The sequence below is a fragment of the Labrus mixtus genome, chromosome 20 (genome assembly GCF_963584025.1).
Source record: "Labrus mixtus chromosome 20, fLabMix1.1, whole genome shotgun sequence".
NCBI lineage: Eukaryota > Metazoa > Chordata > Actinopteri > Labriformes > Labridae > Labrus > Labrus mixtus.
In genome coordinates this window covers 13272210-13294278 of record NC_083631.1, presented here as the reverse complement: position 1 = coordinate 13294278, position 22069 = coordinate 13272210, and the positions used below count along the sequence as shown (strand labels likewise).

At 39.4% G+C, this 22069-nt stretch overlaps 1 protein-coding gene across 1 annotated transcript; it reads left to right on the top strand.

Moving 5' to 3' along the window:
* The first annotated feature begins 2488 nt into the window (after positions 1–2488).
* Positions 2489–13797, top strand: micall2a (mical-like 2a). The gene is made up of 17 exons (XM_061026793.1): positions 2489–2815; positions 3260–3308; positions 4482–4623; positions 4791–4957; positions 5114–5244; positions 5343–5843; positions 5996–6180; positions 6907–6964; positions 7406–7596; positions 8866–8973; positions 9150–9214; positions 9397–9520; positions 11577–11679; positions 11944–12017; positions 12099–12213; positions 12324–12370; positions 12463–13797. The coding sequence occupies exons 1-17, from the start codon at positions 2673–2675 to the stop codon at positions 12540–12542; spliced, it is 2283 nt and encodes a 760-aa protein (XP_060882776.1). The 5' UTR covers positions 2489–2672; the 3' UTR covers positions 12543–13797.
* Positions 13798–22069: the final 8272 nt, after the last annotated feature.

Below are 22069 nucleotides of genomic sequence, written 5' to 3'. Positions count from 1 at the left end.
GGTTTCTGCAAACTACATTTTCTAAATTATCAGTCAACGTCACACATTCTCTTTATGTCTATTTCTCTTTCTTTCATTCTGAACATGATTTTCTTTGCATTTGGAAGTTTTTCATTTAGTCGACTCTGAATGACAGACACATGCTGTATGACAGGTCTATTACAGATGATGGTGACAAATGGTAAATGCTGAGTGCTAAGTAACATATCAGTACATCAGGGCTTAAATGGGATAGGGTGAAATCATTTCTACTGGATTTCACTAATGGCAGGCTCATCCCTGACCTCTCGGGTTACAGAGGATGTCTGCATGCAGACACACGTCCTCACTGGAAACAATGGAAATGACTGTAGGGTAAATCATGAAAAAAGGAGTCTATATAGATATTACATGTCTATTATTTGAAAACTATATAGACTGTAAGCACAGGATCTTTTTTCTGCTTGGTGTGAAAGTGACACAAACACCATGTAGACTTTGAATTCATAACAACTGTGGTAAAGAAAATAGAAGAAGTCACAAACTTCAACAGACACTGTTATTTTACAAAGTTTAAGCTGGAGATAATCCTATTCAGAGCAATATGAAAGTGAGGTGTTAGTCATTTTATTTTAAATGTTGAATTTATAACTTAACTAAGAGGTAAAAGTATGAAAGCAAAAATCATCCCGTGTGTCTCTTTAACTGCAGTACACAGTTTTTTACAGTTCAATTGACTAAATAAAGACAAACAACCTTATAAGAGGATATCGGTTCATAACATAAACTCCTATTGCAAAATAATGTTTTAAATGGCTTTGCTTCTGAGTTAACTTAAAAAAAAGTAAAAATACTAAAAAAATTAATCAAAATAATATGTAATGTCTGAACTAAATTTGTCCTTCATTGAAATTGAATTCCTGTGGTGTTTGCATTTTGTCAGTGTGTCGGTCTTCGAACTGTGCAGTGTGACACCGCCACCTTCTGGGCATGAGCGTGTCCTCAGCTAGGACAGGTGCGAGGTAGAATGGACAATGCAACATGCATCAAGTGTAAAATCGAACTAATGCATACATTCCTGTTTCACTCTGGTCACACATGACAAGATCTGATGACCAGAGTGAAATATGTGTTGGTTTGCGCACATATTTTCAGACCCTGGTTTTGTGAAAAACAATTTGTCTTACAGTGAAGGAGGTTGCACTGTTCACTTCCATTTCAAGGATTCAAGTTTAGCTCTGGTCTCACTCAAATAGATTTAAACACTCACAGTTGAGGTGAATGGTTCATATGGGGCTAAGAGTGGAAGTATTTGAGATTTCTAGTTTCCTGTTTAGTTCAAACGAGGGTTTAAGTTTCCTTACACATTTGTCAGAAAATACTTTCGGAGTATAAACTTTAAAAAATAGTTTCATATAAGCTGCTGGAAATCAGGTTACATGTTTCCCTAAAAATGTGTGGAACAATATGTGCTAATTAGGTCAGAATATTTATATGACAATAGTTGCCCTCAATTAGGCCCTAATTAGAGCCCACACAAAGCTGAGTGGGGTTTAAAAAAAACATGCATGTCATAAATTCTCTTCTTGGTTCTCACACACTGACCTCAATATAGTGGATGAGATAGCAAGCCTGGTGTTTAATTACTTCAGAAATCCTACAGCATAGTCCTCCTTCACTGAGACCAAAAATGATTAATTAATTTCATGGTCTATTCAATGAAAATATATATATAGTAAACGCCCACATAAGCGAGGCTGTAAGACGGCTAGGCTTTTTTCCTAAGAGGAGAGTCTAACAGGAAGACAAAAGAACTGCAGCATTATAACAGTGGCAGCAAGACAATAACCAATCAGCAGCAGAAACATAATGATTATAATACAAAGATATGTTGATAGGAATGCGTTCCATATTCCTCGTTGTTATGAAAGCAATTTGTAAGTGACAGAATGAATAATCAGGATTATTTCAGAAAGTAGTCAAAAATCACAAACTAACATGTTGCCTTAAAGTCAAATTTGGGGGTTTGTGTTTCCAAGAGGGACTACAGGGTCTTGTTACTCATCAGGATGACATAGCATTGATTGATTAATGTAGACATCTTTCATATTGGGAGCACAATTCAGTTTAAAGACACTGATTTCAAAATAAAAACCTCATTAACACATGATCAGACTCTTGTATGTAAATGCCTTTCACTTCAAGTTCTTGGCAAGTGATTGGTATCTATATCAGAACTTGGACTTAACTTGGATCTTATTTTAAGTAGGCCTGTTTAGACTACTTTCTCTGATTTACAACTATTTTTAAAATGATTATTTACCTTACTGGTTGTGTTTTGATCTAGTGTTGAAAGGGCGCATCAGCAGTCGGGGTCAATTAGTGTAATGCGCGCAGAAAAACAGTTCAGTTAGTAACTACACACACACACACACACATACACACACGCTCACACTAAACACGCACGAGCCGTTCGTCCCGGAGGCTCAGCGCGCGCGCATTCAGGTAAAAGAAGGAAACAGGACGCAGCTGCAGCGCCGCAGTTCACGGTCAAATCCTGAACACAGACTTTTTGTTTTTATCGCTCTTTCCTCCGGCTCCTTCGCACTGAAACGTCTCCCTGCCTGTTGCGCACGTCGCTGTCTGTCTGCACTGGGTGCACAGTGTGTGTGTGTGTGTGGGTCAGTGGGAGCATGGCAGCCATCAAGGCTCTGGAGCAGTGGTGTAAAATGCACTGTGAGGGCTATCGAGATGTGGCCATCACCAACATGACCACCTCGTTCAGGAACGGACTGGCTTTCTGTGCGCTTATACACAAATACAGACCGGACCTCATGTAAGTGTTTCACCTTGAAGAAAAAAGTGTGACAATGTTGGTAGAATTCAGCTGGCGATTGTGATATGTCCTTCTAAAATTGGACCATTCCGTTATTTAATTTTAAAGTACAGAGGATCACGTCTTTTAAGTACCTAAAACTGCTTATTCTGTTGTTCCCTTTCCCCCCTGATGTAAATGCATTTTCAGTGTGTGTTGTCGTTTTTGTAAGGGGATTTGGTTCTAGTTTTTAATTGTCCTATTGTGGGAATGTGTCTTGAACAAGATGATACAAATAAAAGTTGGTATGTGTAATAAAAAAAAGTATCTATTTCTATTAATAAACCCACTTCTCTTATCCTATTTAAATAGCCCAGAGTTCTGATCCTGAGTCAGATGAAGTTTTCCCCAACACATCATTCTCTCTGTTCATTGTATTCCTGTTTTTTTTTTTTTTTCTTCCAGAGACTATGAGTCACTCAGAAAGGAGGATGTGTTCGAGAACAACAGGCTGGTAAGAAGTCAAGTTGTTGAACTTTTGTCAAAGCCGACCGTAGACAGCCTATGTGGCTGACCTCGTTCCTGAGCTGCATAATCTGACATGGCATAAAACACCCCACTTTATTAACCCCAGAGCCACGACGACACATCGAGCATCACGCCCTATTTGTTCTTGTTTTAGCATTTACGCAGCAGAGTGCTTTCATACTCGGCTGTTTCAACATTCTAGCAGCACAGCAGTTTGAGCAAAAGCCGATTCCAACTTCAGCCTCCTTTTTAAAACTTAAAAACTCAAGATTGTCCCTCTGCCTCTGTCCACTTGACCTCATTTATTTTGTTAACCCCTTCATGACCTGAGCCACAGAGCAGTGGCCTCTCCATTATTCAGACTTCTTCCATTTAAGCAGCTTCCTCTGAGGGTTATGTGCCCGGCACGGGGCTACAGTATGCACTCTGGATGACTTCCTTGTTGTCTCAGATGGTCCTGGCAGTGTCAGCAACAAACCTGAGCCCGGGGGAAGAGGCTCTCCAGGACATCCATTTTGAATGAGGCTCACTGTCACCTACCACTTGATACTCATGATAACGGTTCACTTTAAGCCACTGTTGTTGTATTTTTTTTTTAAATCAAATTGTACTCCACAACAGAATAACTTTGTGGCCAGAGAATGCAGTGTTTACAAAATGTTTTACTTTTAAAGAACTTTTAGAGACTCTTTAAGCAGCAAAACATGAGAGCATGACCTGTGCAGTAATTCACACCCTTCTATTTTTCATGAATAGTGTCATGTGTCTTACAGGTGGTTATTTCACAAGTTGTTAAATAAGAAATTGTGTGCGTGTCTTTGTGGCAAACAGCTCTGAGTGCTTTTCTTCTACAGACAGACTTGGTATTCAGTACGGCTCTGCTTTAAATTTAATGAGCATGTCCAGGCTGATACTAAACAATGCCCTGCTATCTCACTCCCTCCGTCCTCTTTCTTATCCCTACTAGCTCGCAGGAAGTGCTCTATTCATTATGAAGCCCTTTTATAACCTCTCTGGACTGCTGCTGGTCTATTTAAAGGAGATTGTATTGTGGGACATTTTTAACACATTGGGAGCAGCCAAAACAGTTTTCATACGGCCAAAAGTGCTTCTGATTTGTGTGCCGACGGTTTAAAATGTGTATGTTGTGTCTGTCAAGGCGTTTCAGGTGGCAGAGGAGAAGTTGGGGATCCCAGCTTTGTTAGACGCAGAAGACATGGTGGCTTTAAGGATCCCAGACAGGCTGAGCATCCTTACCTACGTCTCCCAGTACTACAACTACTTTAAAGGACGGTCTCCAAGTGAGAACACAGCCGCTTAAAATATCCTGGAAACTGAAGAGCTACGGCCGAGTCCATCTGGATTAATTAAAAGCTTTTTCATGTTGATTCTGCAGGTTCAGTGCTGCGGCATGTTCATTTTCTCAGAGTGTGATAATTGAAACTAATAGTGCTCTACTGTTCCTCAGTGGGAGGTGTAAAGAGGCCAGCAGAGGGCTCCAAGGAGGAGCCATCAGAGAAGAAGAATCTCCCAGTTGTTGCCAAAACCTTTGTGTCTAAAAGTGCCTCGGAGAATCGCTCACCTTCAGCTGTCACTGCTCAGACCTCCCCTAAGGTGGCCAGAGCTGCTGCTCAGGTTAGAAATCAAAATATTCACAAAACATCTTTATAGTCTTTATAGTTAAAGTAATACCTCTCTAGTTATCCTGTTTATTCAAAGTGGATTTAATAAAGGTTAATAATGTGGCTTTTTGAATGCAGTGTTACCCTAGTTGTTGTTATGGTTTTGCAGAAGGCTGTTCTGGCTGAAAATGGCAACAAAAATGGGACTCTGAACAGCAAATGTGTTGCATGCAAGAGTCACGTTCATCTGGTTCAGAGACACTTTGTGGAAGGCAAGCTGTACCACAGAAGCTGTTTTAAGTAAGACCTGATTCTTTTTTCTTTGACACTTTCCTGTCACTGTTTTTTTAATTGTTTTAATTAAATTCATAGCTCCCTTGTAACAACCTTTCAATCAGGTGCAGTGATTGCTCCAGTGTTCTTCACGCAGGAGGCTACAAACCTGGGAAGAATCCCGACACGTTTATCTGTAAAGCCCAACACAACAGTTGCAAACCCTCCTCCGCCAAGGACGGGATCAAAAACAGTTCCGCTGGGCCGTTAAACAGCTCCAGCCAGACCCAGCCTGCATCACGCCCCTCTTCTGTGCTGTCAGCTCCGCTTAATAATGCTGTGAAGACGGTCAGTCCTGCTCCACCTTCCCTGTCCTGGACAGCATCAGCACAGAAGACCCAGTCGGCCCGGCAGAGGTTTTTCCAGTCCGCGCAGCAAGCTCCAGAGGCCACGACAGTTAACAGGAAGCCCGCGGAGCCTTTAAGCGTTTCAGGAAGGCCGAAGGTCCAACTGAGTTCTGATGAAGAGAAGAGCAGAGCCAGGACGACCATCGGAAAGAAACTGGCAGAAGAGAACTGCAACAACAACAACAAACGGCTGTTCACCATCAGACCAGCAGAGACACGGTGAGTATTGCCGTGAATAGTTCCTTCTCCTTTGGACAGTTCTAGTTTTTTTGTGTCTGTCTGCATACATTCGTCCTGACTTTTTTTTTCTTCATATGGTTGATGATGAGGGCTCTCTCTCTCTCTCTCTCTCTCTCTCTCTCTCTCTGCAGGTTTGGAGATGAGCCAAGTTCAGCTGACAGACCCGGTTTGAGAAAAGATAAATGTAGCCAAGGCCCAGCAGGAAACCAGGCAGGACAGCCCTCCTCCAGCCAGACAAACAATAAGGAATTTCCACGTCTGAAGGCCGTCAACAAAGACAACACAAGGCCAACGACTGTACACACGACCGCTGCAGGCAAGCGTTACTAAATTCATTTCGGTTGTTCTTGATCCATTTTTTGACATCTAGCCAGCATACAACCTCTGCCTTGCCAATTCCCTCTGTCTGTCTGCAAACGCATTAAAAAAAAAAAACAAAGCCCTTTTGTCATTTCTGCCCTATTTATACAGCCAGGGCATTTAGCATGATGTTAGCTCCATGTGTAACAACTGACATTTTAATTTCTGTGTCACTCTTGTAATGAACTTTAATAGTTGAACTGTCATTCTCTCTGGATGGATGTACATGCATGGGTGCAGCATCCTGACAGCGAGTCCCATTTCAGACTGGAACACAATTACTCCTGGCTGTTAATTTAAATGCTCATAAAATCATCATCTCGTATTGAAAAGTATTGAAACGGGGCTTTAATTCGAGGTTTTGTGAAATTTGAAAATCACCTTTTGTCACAATTCTAAAGAGCATTTCTGCATTTACAGATAATTTGGCTGTCTAACTCAAATATACCGATAATGATCTGTTATTTTACCGCTGTATGACAGACTAGACATTGACACTAGTCACAGCACCCATTTATAGCTGTAGAGGTGAGAGCGACACAGAGAAAAGTCAGATACGTATTTTTTAGTGTGTACAACTTGAGGAACTTTACCTGCTTTGATTAAACTGAAGAAAGTGTCAAATAAAAATAACACGTCTCTTAATTCTTCACCCACCTTTCTCTCAATCATTTGTATGCAGATCCGATCCAAGGGAGGCAATCACAGCTCGAACCTTTGAACACCCAGCTATGTCTTACGTAAGTATCCTCGTTTCTCCTTATAATCACCGTTGCCTCATAACTCACTTAGGTGGACGTGGGAAGGTCACACAGGGTGGACATCTTGAGGGAGTTGTCCTCATACATCCATGACCATTCAGCTTATTCACTCTCCAGCCTGCAGACTTGTCGCACCTTGTCTCTGTTAACTGGCCCAGAGTGCAGCTGTAGCTCTGTTTCCCATCCTAACAAGTCCAAAGGAGTACCTGGCCTGAACCTTTCCTTCTCTAACACTCTCATTTCTAATCCCCGCTGATGATTCCTCCATTGTTTACCCCACCTTTCATAAGTACAATACAACAAGGTGAGGCTTTTCCTTGTGTTTTGATTCTGTTGTTATCGTCAGTGTAAGATGAATGCTGCACTTTTACATCCAAATTCTGACAAACCTAATGACACACTTCATTGTCTTTCTCACAGAGATGCACGAACAGAAGTGTATACTGAGCCACATAAGCCCGAGTTCAGGTTTGAGACTTCCTCTGATGTCTCCATCAGTACAACACGGCCTCCCTCGGCTCCAACACCTGCACAACCAGCAGTCAGCTTTGCTCTGTTTGATGCTGCACAAGTGTCTCCTCAGAAACCTCAGCATGCCTTTGAAAACCCAAGTGAGTCACTTCTGTACATTACATAAACAGATGTCTAGTAGAGTATGTTCTATTCAAGCTTTAGGCTTTCCTAGGAAGTTCCCATAAAGAAATGCACAAGTGTAATGTTATCGTAATATGTTATATCACTCTCATAACAAATTCCAAAGGGAAAATATCTGACTCTTCAACGTCTAAATACTCAATTATCTTCACAAGCAAAGTGTTAACGGTGTCTGTTTGATGCTGAGCATGTCGTGTTCAGTGTTTTAGTTTGGGGTGACAATAAGAATGTGACAATAACATTCTTATAAAAACAAGTTAACAGCACTTCCAGCATTATGACGCCCATAATCACCTTACATTCCAAATTAGCTCTAAACACAAAGTACAGCTGAGAATGACAACGTCTTTGGCTTTCCAAATATGCAGTTATAATGGACAAATCAAAATAACTAACCAATATTGGGGCTAAAGGTAAAGTCAGACAACAACCAAAGTGATAAATCACTCTGAGGGGGCATGAATGTCTGTAATATATTCTGATCAAATCAATCAAACATCATCAAGTCATTTCAAACCAATCTGCAAATCCCAACGTCATGGTGGCACTAGAGGAGAAGTCGGGGGGATCGTAGGAGTCATTTTCTGTCAGCCTCTCGGGAACTTGAGTGCTTTAACAAAGTTTGGTATTGATATCCATTGAAAATTCCAGTCTGGACTAATGAGGTGGACTGATTGACAGACAGACCACAACTCCACTAGCATGGATAAAACCAACAAAGTATCATTGAAGCAATGTTCATTGCGTGTGTCCCTGTTTCATAATCAAAAATAAATCAAATAAATTTGCGCACATCCTGATCCCGGGACAGACCATGTAGGAGCCATAATGTGTATTTTACCTCTGTGATTATTTCTCATGTTGGTAGTTTGAACTGAGTGTAGTTTCATAATTTATACCTGTTCAGCTGTGCGGCCGGAGACAAATATTGTTGGTTTGAATATTTTTCTGTTGACTGTCAACTTTGTAATTGACATTTTTGCCATTTGTATTGGATACTTGATGAAAATGTATATGGACTTTGGTATTATGTTGAAGGTACACGTCACATCACAAGTCCTCTTAGTCCCCCCCCCCCCCCCCCCCCCCCCCCCACAGTTACTACACACATGCTTCCCTGTGTTTTTAGAATCATGCAGATATTTTCTCCTAAAACAGGAGAATTCATTAGCAGATAGAACTTCCTGCATATCTGCACCATGTTAACCTGCCTGTCCTTATTTTAGGTTATGAACAGGAGACTCACTCATCTGTGAAATCCCCACCCAGACGGCCAGCTGTGGAATCTATTAGCTCCTCAATGTCTGCTCCAGCCAATCACGGGAATCCGTCATGTGGGTTAAAAATATCATCATCAAAGCCACACATACATGGCCTCATCCATCTTGTTGATTTCATATGAGCAGTCAATGTTTCACTGAAAATAAATCAGGTGAAGTGGTATGTGACAATGCTTTTCTGAAAAGCTGCCATGAAAGGACTATCTAATCCTATTTTATCTACCTCTTAGGTGCTAAAAAGGGAAAGTATTTGTCACCCACCAACGCCTCCAGGACTCAAATGAGGTCACCCTCTGTAAGTTCCCTCCATTAAGTCTCTTAAGAGATTAATTAACAGCTCTACAAATATGCTTTCATTACATTCCCGGCGAAAAAAATGGACGACCTTCTTTGCGTCTAAGCGGCCAAAGTCTGAATTTTCAAATTAAAATAATCTATACTCGACTGTGACTCTTAAGTTCTTTTGTTTTATATCAGGTGAAGTCTTATCATATTCCAGCGGAGCAGATTGAGAGAGAGCTGAACGATATTGAGATGAACTTGGCTCAGTTGGAGAAGGAGGGCGTGGAGCTGGAAAAGAAACTCCGCAGCTGTGAGGAAGGTACTTTTATTTATTTTTTATCTCCCACTCTTTCCCTGCAACTAATTTTAGACTTGTTTAGATGTGCAAATAAAATCGAATGTTGATACGTGCAATATTCAAAATAAACACCCCCTAAAACTTTAGAGCACATCAATGCAACGGTCAATTTTGCCTTCATGCAGAGAATAACCTCAACACAACTTAGATATGTTATTGTATTTCAGCACACTGCTGAATCCCACTGCTGCTTCAGTGAGAGTGTCTCTGGCGCAGTGTCCTCACATAAACAAACACACACACACACACACACACACACACACACACACACACACACACACACACACACTCACTCCCTGTCAGCTGGAAGTTGAGGTGTGTGGGTTTGCGTTCGGGGGACATTCTGCCCATTTCTATTACTGTTTCTGCAGCCAAATGAGGTGAGAGGCACAGACGGCCCACAGGGATGTTTCTTCTCTTTTCAGGGAGTGGGAGTAGGGGGCCTGATTGCTTCGCTCAAGGTCAACATGACTCGGGCATAGTAATATGTATTCTGGTCCATTGCATACCTTCTTTTTTATTTTTTTTTTCAAGTGCCACCCAGAAAGCCTTAGCATGCGGTCACTTGGCCAAAATTTGACATCAATTGTATAGCACCTTGGAGATCATCAGCTTCTCACCTGGAATTTTTCATTTAAAAAAAAAAAACAACGAAATCCTGGCTCTTTACGTAAAAATAAAAACATGTTAGCTTTGTCCTGGATCTGGATCATGAGAAAGTATTTATTGTAAATGAGGCCTTGATGGAATAGGGATCAATACTCACTGTAGAAACATGTCGATTTAATCAATTAGGTGATGAAGTCTGAATTTTAACTAATTCAAGACAAAACGTTAAACAGCTGCAAACATTTTACATTCTTATTTTTGTCTTTGTGTCAAAGCTCCTCTGTACAGTATGTTTGATGTTTCGTTTCTGGTTAGGACACTTAGACATTTCCTTTTAAAGCCCAACACTTATTTGAAAATGATTTAATGAAATGTGTACACTTATCCCTTCAGGATTATTTCTCAATCATTATTAACTAAGTGTTAAAGATAAATACGCACTTCATCATGTATTCCCTCTGTGTTGATCTCCATCTCCTGCACGTTAAGACTGAACTATAACATTCATGTTGGGCTCAGTATTAAGATAAGTTATCGCGGCACACATGGTAATATTGATGCTGGTGTTTTCACTGTTTTGCTAAAAAATTAAAAGATTTTTCTAACCATTGATTTATCTGCAATTATTAGACATTCAGTTTTACAAAAATCACGACGAAAGCTCCACAGAGTTTCAAAATATGATGTTTAGAAGCCTGTTTTGTTCAAACCAAAAATATGTTACAAAAAGCTTTAAAAAGTTTTAAAATTATATTTATCTCCATATTTAAAAAAGAAAAGAAACAAATACTCACAGGTAAAAAATGTATCCAAAGAGAGTTTGTTTTTTCTCCTCGATGTCTTTCTGAGCAATTTATCGATCATTTTACTCCTAATTGAATAGTTTCTGAAAATGAATGCAACCCAATTTAAGTTAAAATATTTAACCAAAGGTTTGTTTTGATAAAGAAATGATGAGTGCTGTCATAAAATAGAAGTAACTGCAAGTACTAATGAGCTAAATGAATATTAATTAGACATTTTTATCACAAACAGTTGAACGTATCTTTGTTCTGTATCAGTGCTCTGTTTTACTTTGACTATAAAATGGCAGATTAAAGATATTTGTCACCTAAGGTACAAAGCTGATTATTATTAGCTGCATATGACTGTCCCTGAGGATTGACTCGGTCCCAGGAGGTGAATCAGAACACATCTCAACAAACCTGCAGCCTGCGACTGCACAGCGGCCAAATCATTTTTACATGTTGTCACACATAATCTTATTGTAGTGTAAACATTCAGTCATATGAAAACAGAGTATAGGTCTGGTGAAAATGAAATGAGATGTCATTTTGGACAAAGAGTTGCTGTATCTCAATATCATGTGTGCTTAAGATCATTTTAAAAAGAGTGTTTCTTTTTTCAGAGGGGGATGGAGACATACTGATGGACCCTCTGATGGTCGAATGGTTCACTCTCATTCGAAAGAAGCAGGTGTACATTAGAAAGGAGTCAGAGCTTGTTTACATGTGAGTACTTCTTTATTATAGCCTTAAACTTAGAAGATAAACGGTGATAAAAGTGTTCACCTCAGAGACTTTTGTTTACTTTCATTTAAAATTATATTTAGTTTTTCCCCCCTTTAAGCTCGGTGTTATCATTACTATTATTCCTAAAGATGCCATATATGGTTCTCTAAGACTTTTTTTTGTCTAACCTGACATGCGATGTGCATTAAACATCAGCTAATCCTCTTTTTAAAAAAAAATGTTTTTATTGACTGTGTATCTCAGAGCCAGGACTCAGGAGCTGGAGCAGCAGCAGCCCGGTGTGGAGGGGGAACTCCGCAGGCTGCTGGAGAAGCCAGGTAAGAGACTCTCTACTCAACATTATGGTTGCTTACCCTTTTTTCAAGTAACAATTAAAAGTGTTTCACTTGTTTCTACAGATCATTTAAAATCCAGGGAGGAGCAACATCGGGAGAAGAAGTTGATGCGGAGACTGATGGAGATTGTGGATGGCAGAAATGCAATTGTTGAGGGTCTTGATGAAGACAGGCGCCGGTAACCCAATCCAGCTTGTGTTAGTTTTGAGATGGAGAAGTGATAATAAATGTAACACTGGTTATGTGATAGCTCTTAATAACTAGAGATGTGTTTTTGATCCATTTCAGGGAAGTGGAAGAGGATCAGCAGTTGAATGAAATGATGAAAAATCTCGGTAAGTATTACCTGTAACGCTTGTTAGATGTTATTTTCTAACTTGAACGCATCCTTCTAATATTCAGTGTGTGTGTTTTTTTTGGTAAATAGGTGTAAAAAAAGCCAAAAACAAAAGGAAATCCTCCATCTCTAAAATGTTCAGGAGAAGAAGTAAAAGACGAGTGGAATGATGTTCAGGACAGTTTTTTCTTAACTTGCTAACACTCACTGTGTTATTGTTCACGCTTTTGAAAAATCAAGGTTTTTATATTTTGATACTGAAGTATCTGAAGTGTGTAAATGAAAAGAAAAAAATGTCAAATGATGATGAAATAATGTATTGTTTCCATTGTGTTGAAATATTTGAAATTGAAGGTTCTTTTAAAATGCTTTTTCCTGTTCAGTATTCTTAGCTCTCTGTTCACGGTTTTTACATTTCCCATGATTCACTCTTTTTAACAACAGATTTTAAAACGTGTCTATTTTAGTAAACACTTTCATGAGTTCATAAACTGAGAGTGTTTCCCTGATATGATGTAGACTGCAGTAAAAGAGTAACACATGAGTCACCATTCATGGATATGTTCTAAATGTAAAGCTAGATTTATTCAAACATTTGAATGTGATATCAAATCAGTCTACACTTGGGGTCCAGAAAAGACGTCATTTTAAGTTAGAAACCAAAACTATAACAACTGACAGATTCCAGAGGAAACATCGACTTCCTCCTCGTGCAAATGGGAACGAGCACAATAGACGTGTAATCCTTCAACAGTCGGGATCCAAAATGAAATTATTTCAGTTTTTATTTAATAATGGATTTTAACAAATTTCCTGTAAGGATATTAGCAGGAGAAAAAGGGCCTTGACAATTAAGTTAGAATGGCTGTGGAGTGTAAAATGAAGAGCCACACATGTTGAACCGGCTCGCTGCAGAGAGAGAGTGGGGGAGAGAGAGACTGCCGCTCCTCTCCCACGCTGTACTGTAGGTGGCAGCCTGGGTATGCTGTATAACACGGCAGGAACTTTGAAATCCAATTTGCCACAGTGCGGACAGTTAATTTCTTTGCTAATTTTATAAATGCTTCAAAAATGTTCGGCTGTGCTGATGCAATAATGTTATGTGAAAGAGGATTAGGTAGAGCAGTAGCTTATGGCCGGGGAAGGCTTATAAACTATAGGTTGTATTGAGCTCTTTATCTTCAAACTGGCTTTAATTAAACACTACTCTTTACTAATATCTGCATCAGAAATTCTCCGTACCTGCACTATTAAATGTTTAAAGGACGTGTGGAGTCACTGGTGCGTGAAAATGGCATCCAGAGTGTTTGCAGGGAGTGAACTGAGGAAGAGTTGACTTTTAGTTATTATTGAATGGTATGTGCTTGATCTGTATTTATAGCATTTTTCAACTTGAAATCGCTTCAATAAATCCTTAGAAGATGAGTGTGCTTGAATTATTTACTTAATAACAGCTTCTTTTTGGCACACATCTTTCTATTTTAAACACCTCCCTGAACTTTCCATAACTCCACTCCTCGTGCTACAAGCTCCACCGATTGACTGTTGATTCAAGATCAGACGCTGCTTTTAGTGGAGAATGCCAACAATGCTGCGACTCCTTTGCGTGAAAGCTGTGCAGAAATCACAGAGCTGCATCAATGCATGCTTTTAATAAGGTTTTTTTTTTTTTTTTTTTAAGAGAAGGCAACAAGATATTCACTGTCATCAATATATTACGGCGACTTAAAAAGCTACACATCCCTCATTTTGAGATGCATGAAATTGTGATCATGAACTTGAAACACGATCTTTCTAGCTGAGTAGAGTTGGGGATGGTATTGGTACAAAAAATGCCATGCGTGATGTGGCTGACAGTCGAGACCGAATGTGTGATATTAGAGTTAATTAAAGCTTTGCGCCCCATCTACTGCAAATGCTTGCACTTCTGCAATTAAGAATCAAAGGCGAGGGCTTAGTGTCAGGGGGGTGTCTAATACATGGTTTTAACAGGAATGGGACCTGATTTGCCGAGCTCCTAGCGACAAGCATTAACAACAGCCTCAAATTAGAGGGACATTAATATTCATAAGTAAAACAATTCATCCTGTGAACGTGTGATGAAATGGAATCCCTCTGAGGTGAGCTCTTGTGTCCAGGCTGCCATCGTTCATTAAAATATGCCATTACCCATGAAGTGCTTAATCTTTATGAAAGGGTGGTAAAAAATCTGTTTGAACTGCTCTGACAGAAAGGTGGAAATTGTAACATTGTCCTGCACCTTACATTATGTACATTCTTAAACATGATGTCAAACAGGAGAGTTTCCTTTGTGCCATTTGCTGAATTGTCTGAATGAAAACACACAATATATAATCTTTGCTTGTGCACATTGATATTTCTCTGTTACGTTCTAGTATCCTGCCACTTACAGCACAATCTCATTTGTGTGTGAGTGTGTGTGGGTTCTTCTTCCAGTCTCAGCTAGAGTCTCTGCCACTAGCCTGTAATTATGATCCTCGAGGTAATTTTATCAGGCTCATTAGCTCTGATGAGTAAACGAGAAGCGTGCCTCTAATTTATTGGCCATCCAGGCTGGAGACTTAATTCTCATCAGAGAGATCATAATATTTGTACAGAGAGACGGATATACAGGACATATACTCAGCTAAAAGGCTCCTAGACCTTACACTGAGGCCGAGACTTTGTGACTTAAAACTAGTAATTACAATCAAAACACAATGTTTGTGAGATAATTAGGCATGTGCTGGAATTATTTCCATCCTGACGAGCAGGAAAACATTGCTTCTTTTTTCTTTTTTTTTTGATTCAGGCATGATTTAAAGTGAAAGCGATTGCTTGCATTCTGCAGGGTCTTGTGACTTTATTTCCCTGCACAAAATTAGATTCTCAAACCTCTGCAAACAAAACAGCATTGTTTTTTATTCCCCCTGTTCAACGGAGATGATCCATTTTCTGTGTCAGAAAGTGTGTTAAGGGAGCGGGGTAAATATGCTTACAATTTCCAGTGTGTAGAAATTTGCATTGAGGGGAAATTATGCATGCTGGCTAGTGGAAATGAAATGTATAAAGTGCATGACTGGTAGACTTGACAAGTGCAGCTTTCATCCATCTCAAATGAATAATTTTCACTTCCCTTAAACATCCTTAATCCAACCATGTTATCAGCGGGCATGCAGGATTCTGCCAGACTTTTCTCCTGAACGGCACAGCAACTTTCAACTTGCCTGAGATTCTGCACTGCAGTTGCTTACCACATGGTCTTAGGGACTCACTCTTATCCTTTCCTGCTGGTTTTGTGGATCAGTAAAATTCCTTCAAAACACAATATATACATAAGGCAAGTCTTAATAGATAGCAGAATGTCTCACTCTACCCTCCTGTGTGCTGCCTCAGAGGTCGACTTAATGCACTGTATTTTACCTCTGATTCACATTGGCAGAAAACTCAGAGGAAGATGTCTAAAAAAAACCTATTTGCTCCTTGGCCCTTTGTCCTCTATTTTAAATTTCACTGACAGACCCTTCCATGGTGTAACGTGGTTCAGGAATTCATATGACCGTAAAGGGATAGAGAAGGATATTCATGGTAAATTACTCATTTACAGCCTGACATTCAGCTTCCAAATGTGTTTTATCTTAAACATTTCCTTGTCTCATTTACTGTAATACATATTTATTATAATACTATATTGTGGCAAATACCCCTTTTACATCCAAATCCTTTTTAATTTGTGCACGCCAAGCAGCGTGTTTTCCAAATGCTACTGACAATAAACAATTAAATGTGTAATTGCTGTTTATGCTACTAATCCTTATGATAGCCTCTTATATTAAGGGTTACCTGGCTATTTTCAATATCCACTTTCACAGAAGCCTCAAATTGTGATAAGAATATTAACCTCATCAATTTCAGGTAACTTTCAGCGCTTTAACATCTTGTCTTAAAGACCTGCGTGTTAGCAGGAGTCTCAGCCTTGGCATTTAGTGACATTTTAAGCCTTTTAACAGAATCCAGACAGGGATTTGCAGTTTCCACCAAAGGAAAATAATTTATATCCTCCTTTCTCAGAAACTGTGGGTAGAGGGATTAAATGCACCAGAGAGATTTGTATGTGGTGCAAGTAAAACAATATTGTGACTCAGTTAATACATTTTCTACCATCTACTTTCATGCTTTGAGGAAAGTCAGGAGCTGTTACTCATCGCTCTGAAGTTGGCTTTGATGCTTTTCTTGTTTAATTTTCTCATTTCTTAAGGTTTTTACGAGTGTAGGTCATAGTGATGACAGCCCTGTGGTCCTCAGCTCCTCTTCTAACAGTGCTATGAGACACCTTAAATAAGTGTCTGCAGGCTCCGAGGCAATAAAGAGTCTAACCCAGACCAATTATACTGCTTCATTTCCTATCAAACTTCCTTAAAACCTTTGGAACGAGCGAATGTTTTCACCCCACTTAGAATTATATTTAAAACATGATGATGTCCTGTGCACAAAGAGAGAAGAAAAAAAACATTCCTGAATGACAGTTTGCAACACAAAAGGTCTTTTCTGCACGTCGGATGGGTTGTGGACTGTGTTTCTGCCAGTGTGTGTGATGGCTGCTGTGTAGTGGAGACATGCAGGGCTCTGTTCTCTCTGTGGGCAGGCAGCTTTGATGCACTGCCTCTCTTATCTCATGCCTGGCAAGGTTAATGAAGTGGTGGCACTTTTGGAGGAAGCAGAAATGGGATGAGTAGCAAAGACCAGAGGAAGCTTGGAGATGAAACGTCCTGCTCTTAGCGGCTGTAAGTGGCAATTTTGGTGAATTACATAGACAATAAGAGAGGGGTTTGTCATCCTCTTAAACACAACAGTCGCCTGATTCGGGAATGGCTGATTGCATCTCTTTCAGCTTGGTTCATATGAAATTACATTAGCATTTAGGCATCACTTGTAACTTGATCTGTCAAACATCTCCGCATAAGGCCAAGATGGCTTTTCCTTTGCAGCATTTAAGTCAGGTTTTTGTGCTCCACAAATGTTATAAATTGTATTCTGGGGCACAAAAGAACATTGTGAAATGTTTAAAGTTGTTTCCTGTCTGTTAGCATCAGATCCGTCCTCGTTTGAATCAGTAAAGATCGAGCACGGTGAAGCGTGCTCCAGTCCTTTGAAGGCCCTGTTTAAAACCCACTGTGCCTTTGTAGGGGGCAACAAGTCTCACTTTAGAGACAGAGTTGGCTTATTTTATTTGTAATAAGTGTCTCGGAAGTTGGCTTTTGGTTACAGCTTAAACAAAGGGCAAGAATGCCGCTGTAATATAAATATAATAACAGGTGATGTACTGCTAATGCTCTGTATTCCTTAGCATTTTGGTTTTTAATATTCCAATTCCCTTTGCATCTATAAGAGCTAATAGGTAAACAGTCATGAATGGAAGAAATGAAGCAGGTCTACATGCCAATGAATTAGCATATAGATGAGTTCATCTCATACAAATAGTGCTCTTTTGCCCACAACTCCCTGTGCTGAGCAAAGATCATGTATGTAAAGTATGCATGCAGGAAATGTAAATCTGTTTCAATCATCATTCAATCTAATAAGATTTTTTTCTCTCTCCCTCTCTCTCCCGCTTGACCGTCGTTGCTCAAATGTCCGGAAATATTGAGAGGGCGGTCAAACTATACCCCAAAGCAGCTTAATTGTTTAAAAAAAAATAAAAAAATCAGAAATAAAAAAAAAAGCATGCACAGAAAAACATAGAAGGGTGGCAGGTATAAAACCGATGCCAATTTCATAGCAGCAATTTTGCATGTAGATCAGACGAGGCTTTATCGAGTTTTAAGGACATTAAAGCACTTCAATAAAACAATGCTCTATTTTCTAAAGCTGAAAATTCCATAAAAGGAGTGCCATTGACCGTATGTTTTGTATTTGATCCTCATTAATGTAATTCCATAAACAAACACCACCTCTGTGAAACACAAGTATTTGTATCATAGCTCATGTTAATATGCCCAAAGAAGCTTATAGAATTGGGTCAGCTAATTAAGCAATTAGCTTACTGCAGCTCTGTGGTCAGGCTGCTACTAATCTATAGCATTGTGAGCCTCGATGTGCCAAAAGCGAGGAGAGGCTTGTGTGTCTGTGTCTCGCATCCCGTCTGACAAAGGATCATGTTTGAAGCCATCCGCTCCCTCGGCAGAAAGGCAGAAGACTTGTCTCTGTTCCCTAATGCTCACGTTTCTCATGCAAATCCCTCGAATTGAATAGGTTGTTTATTGTCTAGTTAATATATTGAGACATTTATGTAGTGCTGTTGAAGTGTTTGCTCTCTGCATTTGTAAGTATGTTAACACACATGAAATCCCAGACAGATTAGAGTATGATAGCATTAAAGCCATGATGAATGTTGGTGGCTTTTAGCAGAGCCCACCACGTGGCTTCTTAGCAGGCGTCTGACGAGGGCAGAGTTAGGCAGCGCGACTGCAGAGCGTTAAATACATCAGCGGTATAATTTGATTTAACTCTTCATCTTCATAAGCCACCAAGTCAAATAACCTCAAACTTGTATGTTGAGCAGAAACTGCGCTTGCTGTAGGCCTGGCACGTTTTCCAACTGTGTGGTTTGAAACCTGAAGGGATTGTTCTATGCTGGTGGTAATGTTTCCAAATTACTTCAACTGAAAAAGTGCATCCATCAAGTTATGTTTCTGTGTGTAGTTTGAAAGTAAGCTGGTTAGCGTAGCTTGTTCTGGTTTTAGAAGCGGGATCTCAGTGTGTTCATATGAAAGTCTGATAAACAGAGGGGAAATACACATGCATGGTGCGTTGCTTATAGAGTTACATTGGTTGTTTCATGTTGCCTTGTTTTAACAGCTTTCATAAAATGTACAGCTACATGTTAAATTTCAACTTTACGCTTTCTGATTTATTGCTACATTGGGATAATGTTAGAAGGAGATTTGATGTATTTTCTAGGAATTTTGTTGGATAAATTTGCACTTGTTTGTTCAATGAAAAAGCAATCCATCTTCACAATTTAACGTCTACCTTAAGATGTCAGTATAGACGCATACGCTTGTCCCTGACACCAAACTGTTCTGTTGAGACAATGCCCAGGTAAGTCCCACCAACACTGGAGTAACTCACTGTGACACTGTTGTCTAATGACAAAAAAACAAACGAAACCAAAAAGTTACAACACTTCTGCATAGTTTGGGATACATTTCCAACAGTATAAAGATCCAAGAAGACAAATGATACTGGCGATAAGATGTGAGGAACCATCAGGAAGAACAAGAAAACCATGGGATCTTTGCTAAGATAAATGAGGATGTTGCCTGGTGAGGGATTTAAACGATTTGGTGAGATAATTTCTACAAGACAGGAGCATTGATTGATTGATTGATTGATTGATTGATTGATTGGCTGACAATTTTGTCAATTGGCAATTTGACACTGCTTCAGCACTTTACTGCATATTGTGGAACTGTTTCCCCCTCCAAGTGGCCAGTTTTTAAGGTTTAGAAAAGGTTTTTTTCTTGCCAGTTCAAAACAAATATCTCAAGACACTTTACAAAAAGCGGGTAAAAGACCTTACTCATTGTTATCATTGATGAATGATCAGGTAAAAAAGGAGAATGCTAGCAGTTACTTTACAAGGTATTGTGATTTGATGGGCCGTCTTTCATATCTGGAGTATTTGTATTAAGGGTACGTGGTCAGATGGGGAGAAGTTGCCTTTCACACAACAAACAATTAAAGAATAACCTTAACAAATGTCACATCGGCTGAAATACTTTTGTTTGGGCAGGATGTGTACACAGGGTTAATCAGAGCTATTCCCTGGAAAGAGTCACCTGCTGCTTCTAAAAATCACTGACAGCTTTGACTGAAGTTGTCGTCTGGTTTGAAATCACTACTGAGGAAACAACAGAGGTTGTTGTTATTTGTCTGTGAGTTAATCCTGATGTGCATTAATGCAAATACTGTAGGCAAACACACTCCATGCCACAGAAGATTATTTAACAATCATAAAGTTTCAGTCTTATTTGGATCTTTTAAGTGAATGTTTGAAAAAAAAAAATGAAATTGCGTCTGTATTTATGCATTCTGCACACTAATAAGCTAACAGAGCTTTCAGAAGGCGTGCGTGGTTAACCATCCTCATTCTTGTTTCTTTTTGTTGTTGATGCAGTTGTTCTAGTTTCCCTGCAACGATGTTATGTACATAAAACTCCTTCAAGAATTCTTCACTCTGAGTAATGCAGTCACATAATCATTTGTGACTATGGAAATATTGATAGCCACTGCTTTATACAAGAGTTTCAGTTTCAGGCTGCATAAAGGAACTTGATAACTCGTGATTAACTGGCTCTGAAGGTAATACTTTGCTCTTCCTGATTGTCACATGCACTGTTGAACGAAGGATAATGTTGTCATTTACAATAGTTAAAAGCCTGGGATGCTATAGAAGTCTAGTATATTTTTGCACTATAGCATGCTAATAACATTTTGATGAGCGAGATCTGAGGGAGAAGTGTACCTAATTGAAGCAAAAGGCTTGAAATGCATTGTTAACGGGTCAGAGAGGCACCACTTATGACCATGATGATGATATGCAAGGTGTGGAAATGCATTTCCAATCTCCCTGGCTTGAGCCCATCAGTTTCCATTCAGAAGTGTGTGCACTCGTTCATTAAGCTTATGCGTATCATCAACTGGTGCACTCATTCTATCAGGCAGATATGGCAGGGATAAAACGATGTGAAGGCTGGAAATTCAAACAACCATTCTCATTTGCAAAGGTCATTAAAGCCTGGCATACATTAGAAAATCTGCTAATTATGAAATGGCTTAACTCCACATTCAGCGGGATTATGTCTACTCATTTAGAATATGTTGATCCCCTCCCGTACTCGTCATAAGACAGTTGATGTATGGGACTTGTGGCACAGAACGAATGTTCCCACTGCTTGTCGGTCATCTTAACTGACTGTAAGAAGTCCATAAAAGTGGCCGTCTTGTTCTGAATGGATATCTGCACCAACAGCACAAAACAAGACGCACACAAGTTTTAGAGCTGCAGAAGATATCTGTTATACTGATGCTGTTCGGCTTAGCCATGTCATCATATATATTTGTATTACTCTCATTAGTTAAAGAAGCTGTCTATTTACAAATTCTGGTGACAAAACCTTCAAGCAGTATCAGGGATCAGTTGTACCTGACAAACACATGTTGAGCTTCTCTGCTTTTTCAATGGTCAGTTTGGTTTTAGTAAATTATTATTTACTCTACAAGATATTTTTCACATGCGATTCCAATCTGCTTTATATAAATATCAGAAAAACAAACGCTTGTAGTAGAGACCAAAATGATCCCGAGTCAAAAAGTATCACTGTTAAAGTCATTAAATATAATGCATTAACTTAGGGGAGTGCACTTTAGTTACTGATTAGATAGCATGTTTATGCAGAAGTTAAAAAAAATTGCACCATTCAACGAGAGCTGTGTTCAAATCTGACACTTCTGGACTCATTATTTAAGCATGCCATTGCTACAGAGCTATATGACTGCATCCCATCTCTTATATTTGAACACATACTGTAGTTAAACCAAAATGTGCAATGTGGTGAAATATTAAAAACAATGAAAATTGAGTTTTTATCAGTTTTCAGCGATAACAGTTTCAAGTTGATTAAAACTATGTAAT

Coding starts and splice junctions, on each gene's coding strand:
- micall2a (XM_061026793.1), top strand. CDS start 2,673: ATGGCAGCCATCAAGGCTCTGGAGCAGTGGTGTAAAATGCACTGTGAG. Junction 3,309..4,481: donor TGTTCGAGAACAACAGGCTG/GTAAGAAGTCAA, acceptor GTGTCTGTCAAG/GCGTTTCAGGTGGCAGAGGA. Junction 12,018..12,098: donor CAGGCTGCTGGAGAAGCCAG/GTAAGAGACTCT, acceptor TTGTTTCTACAG/ATCATTTAAAATCCAGGGAG.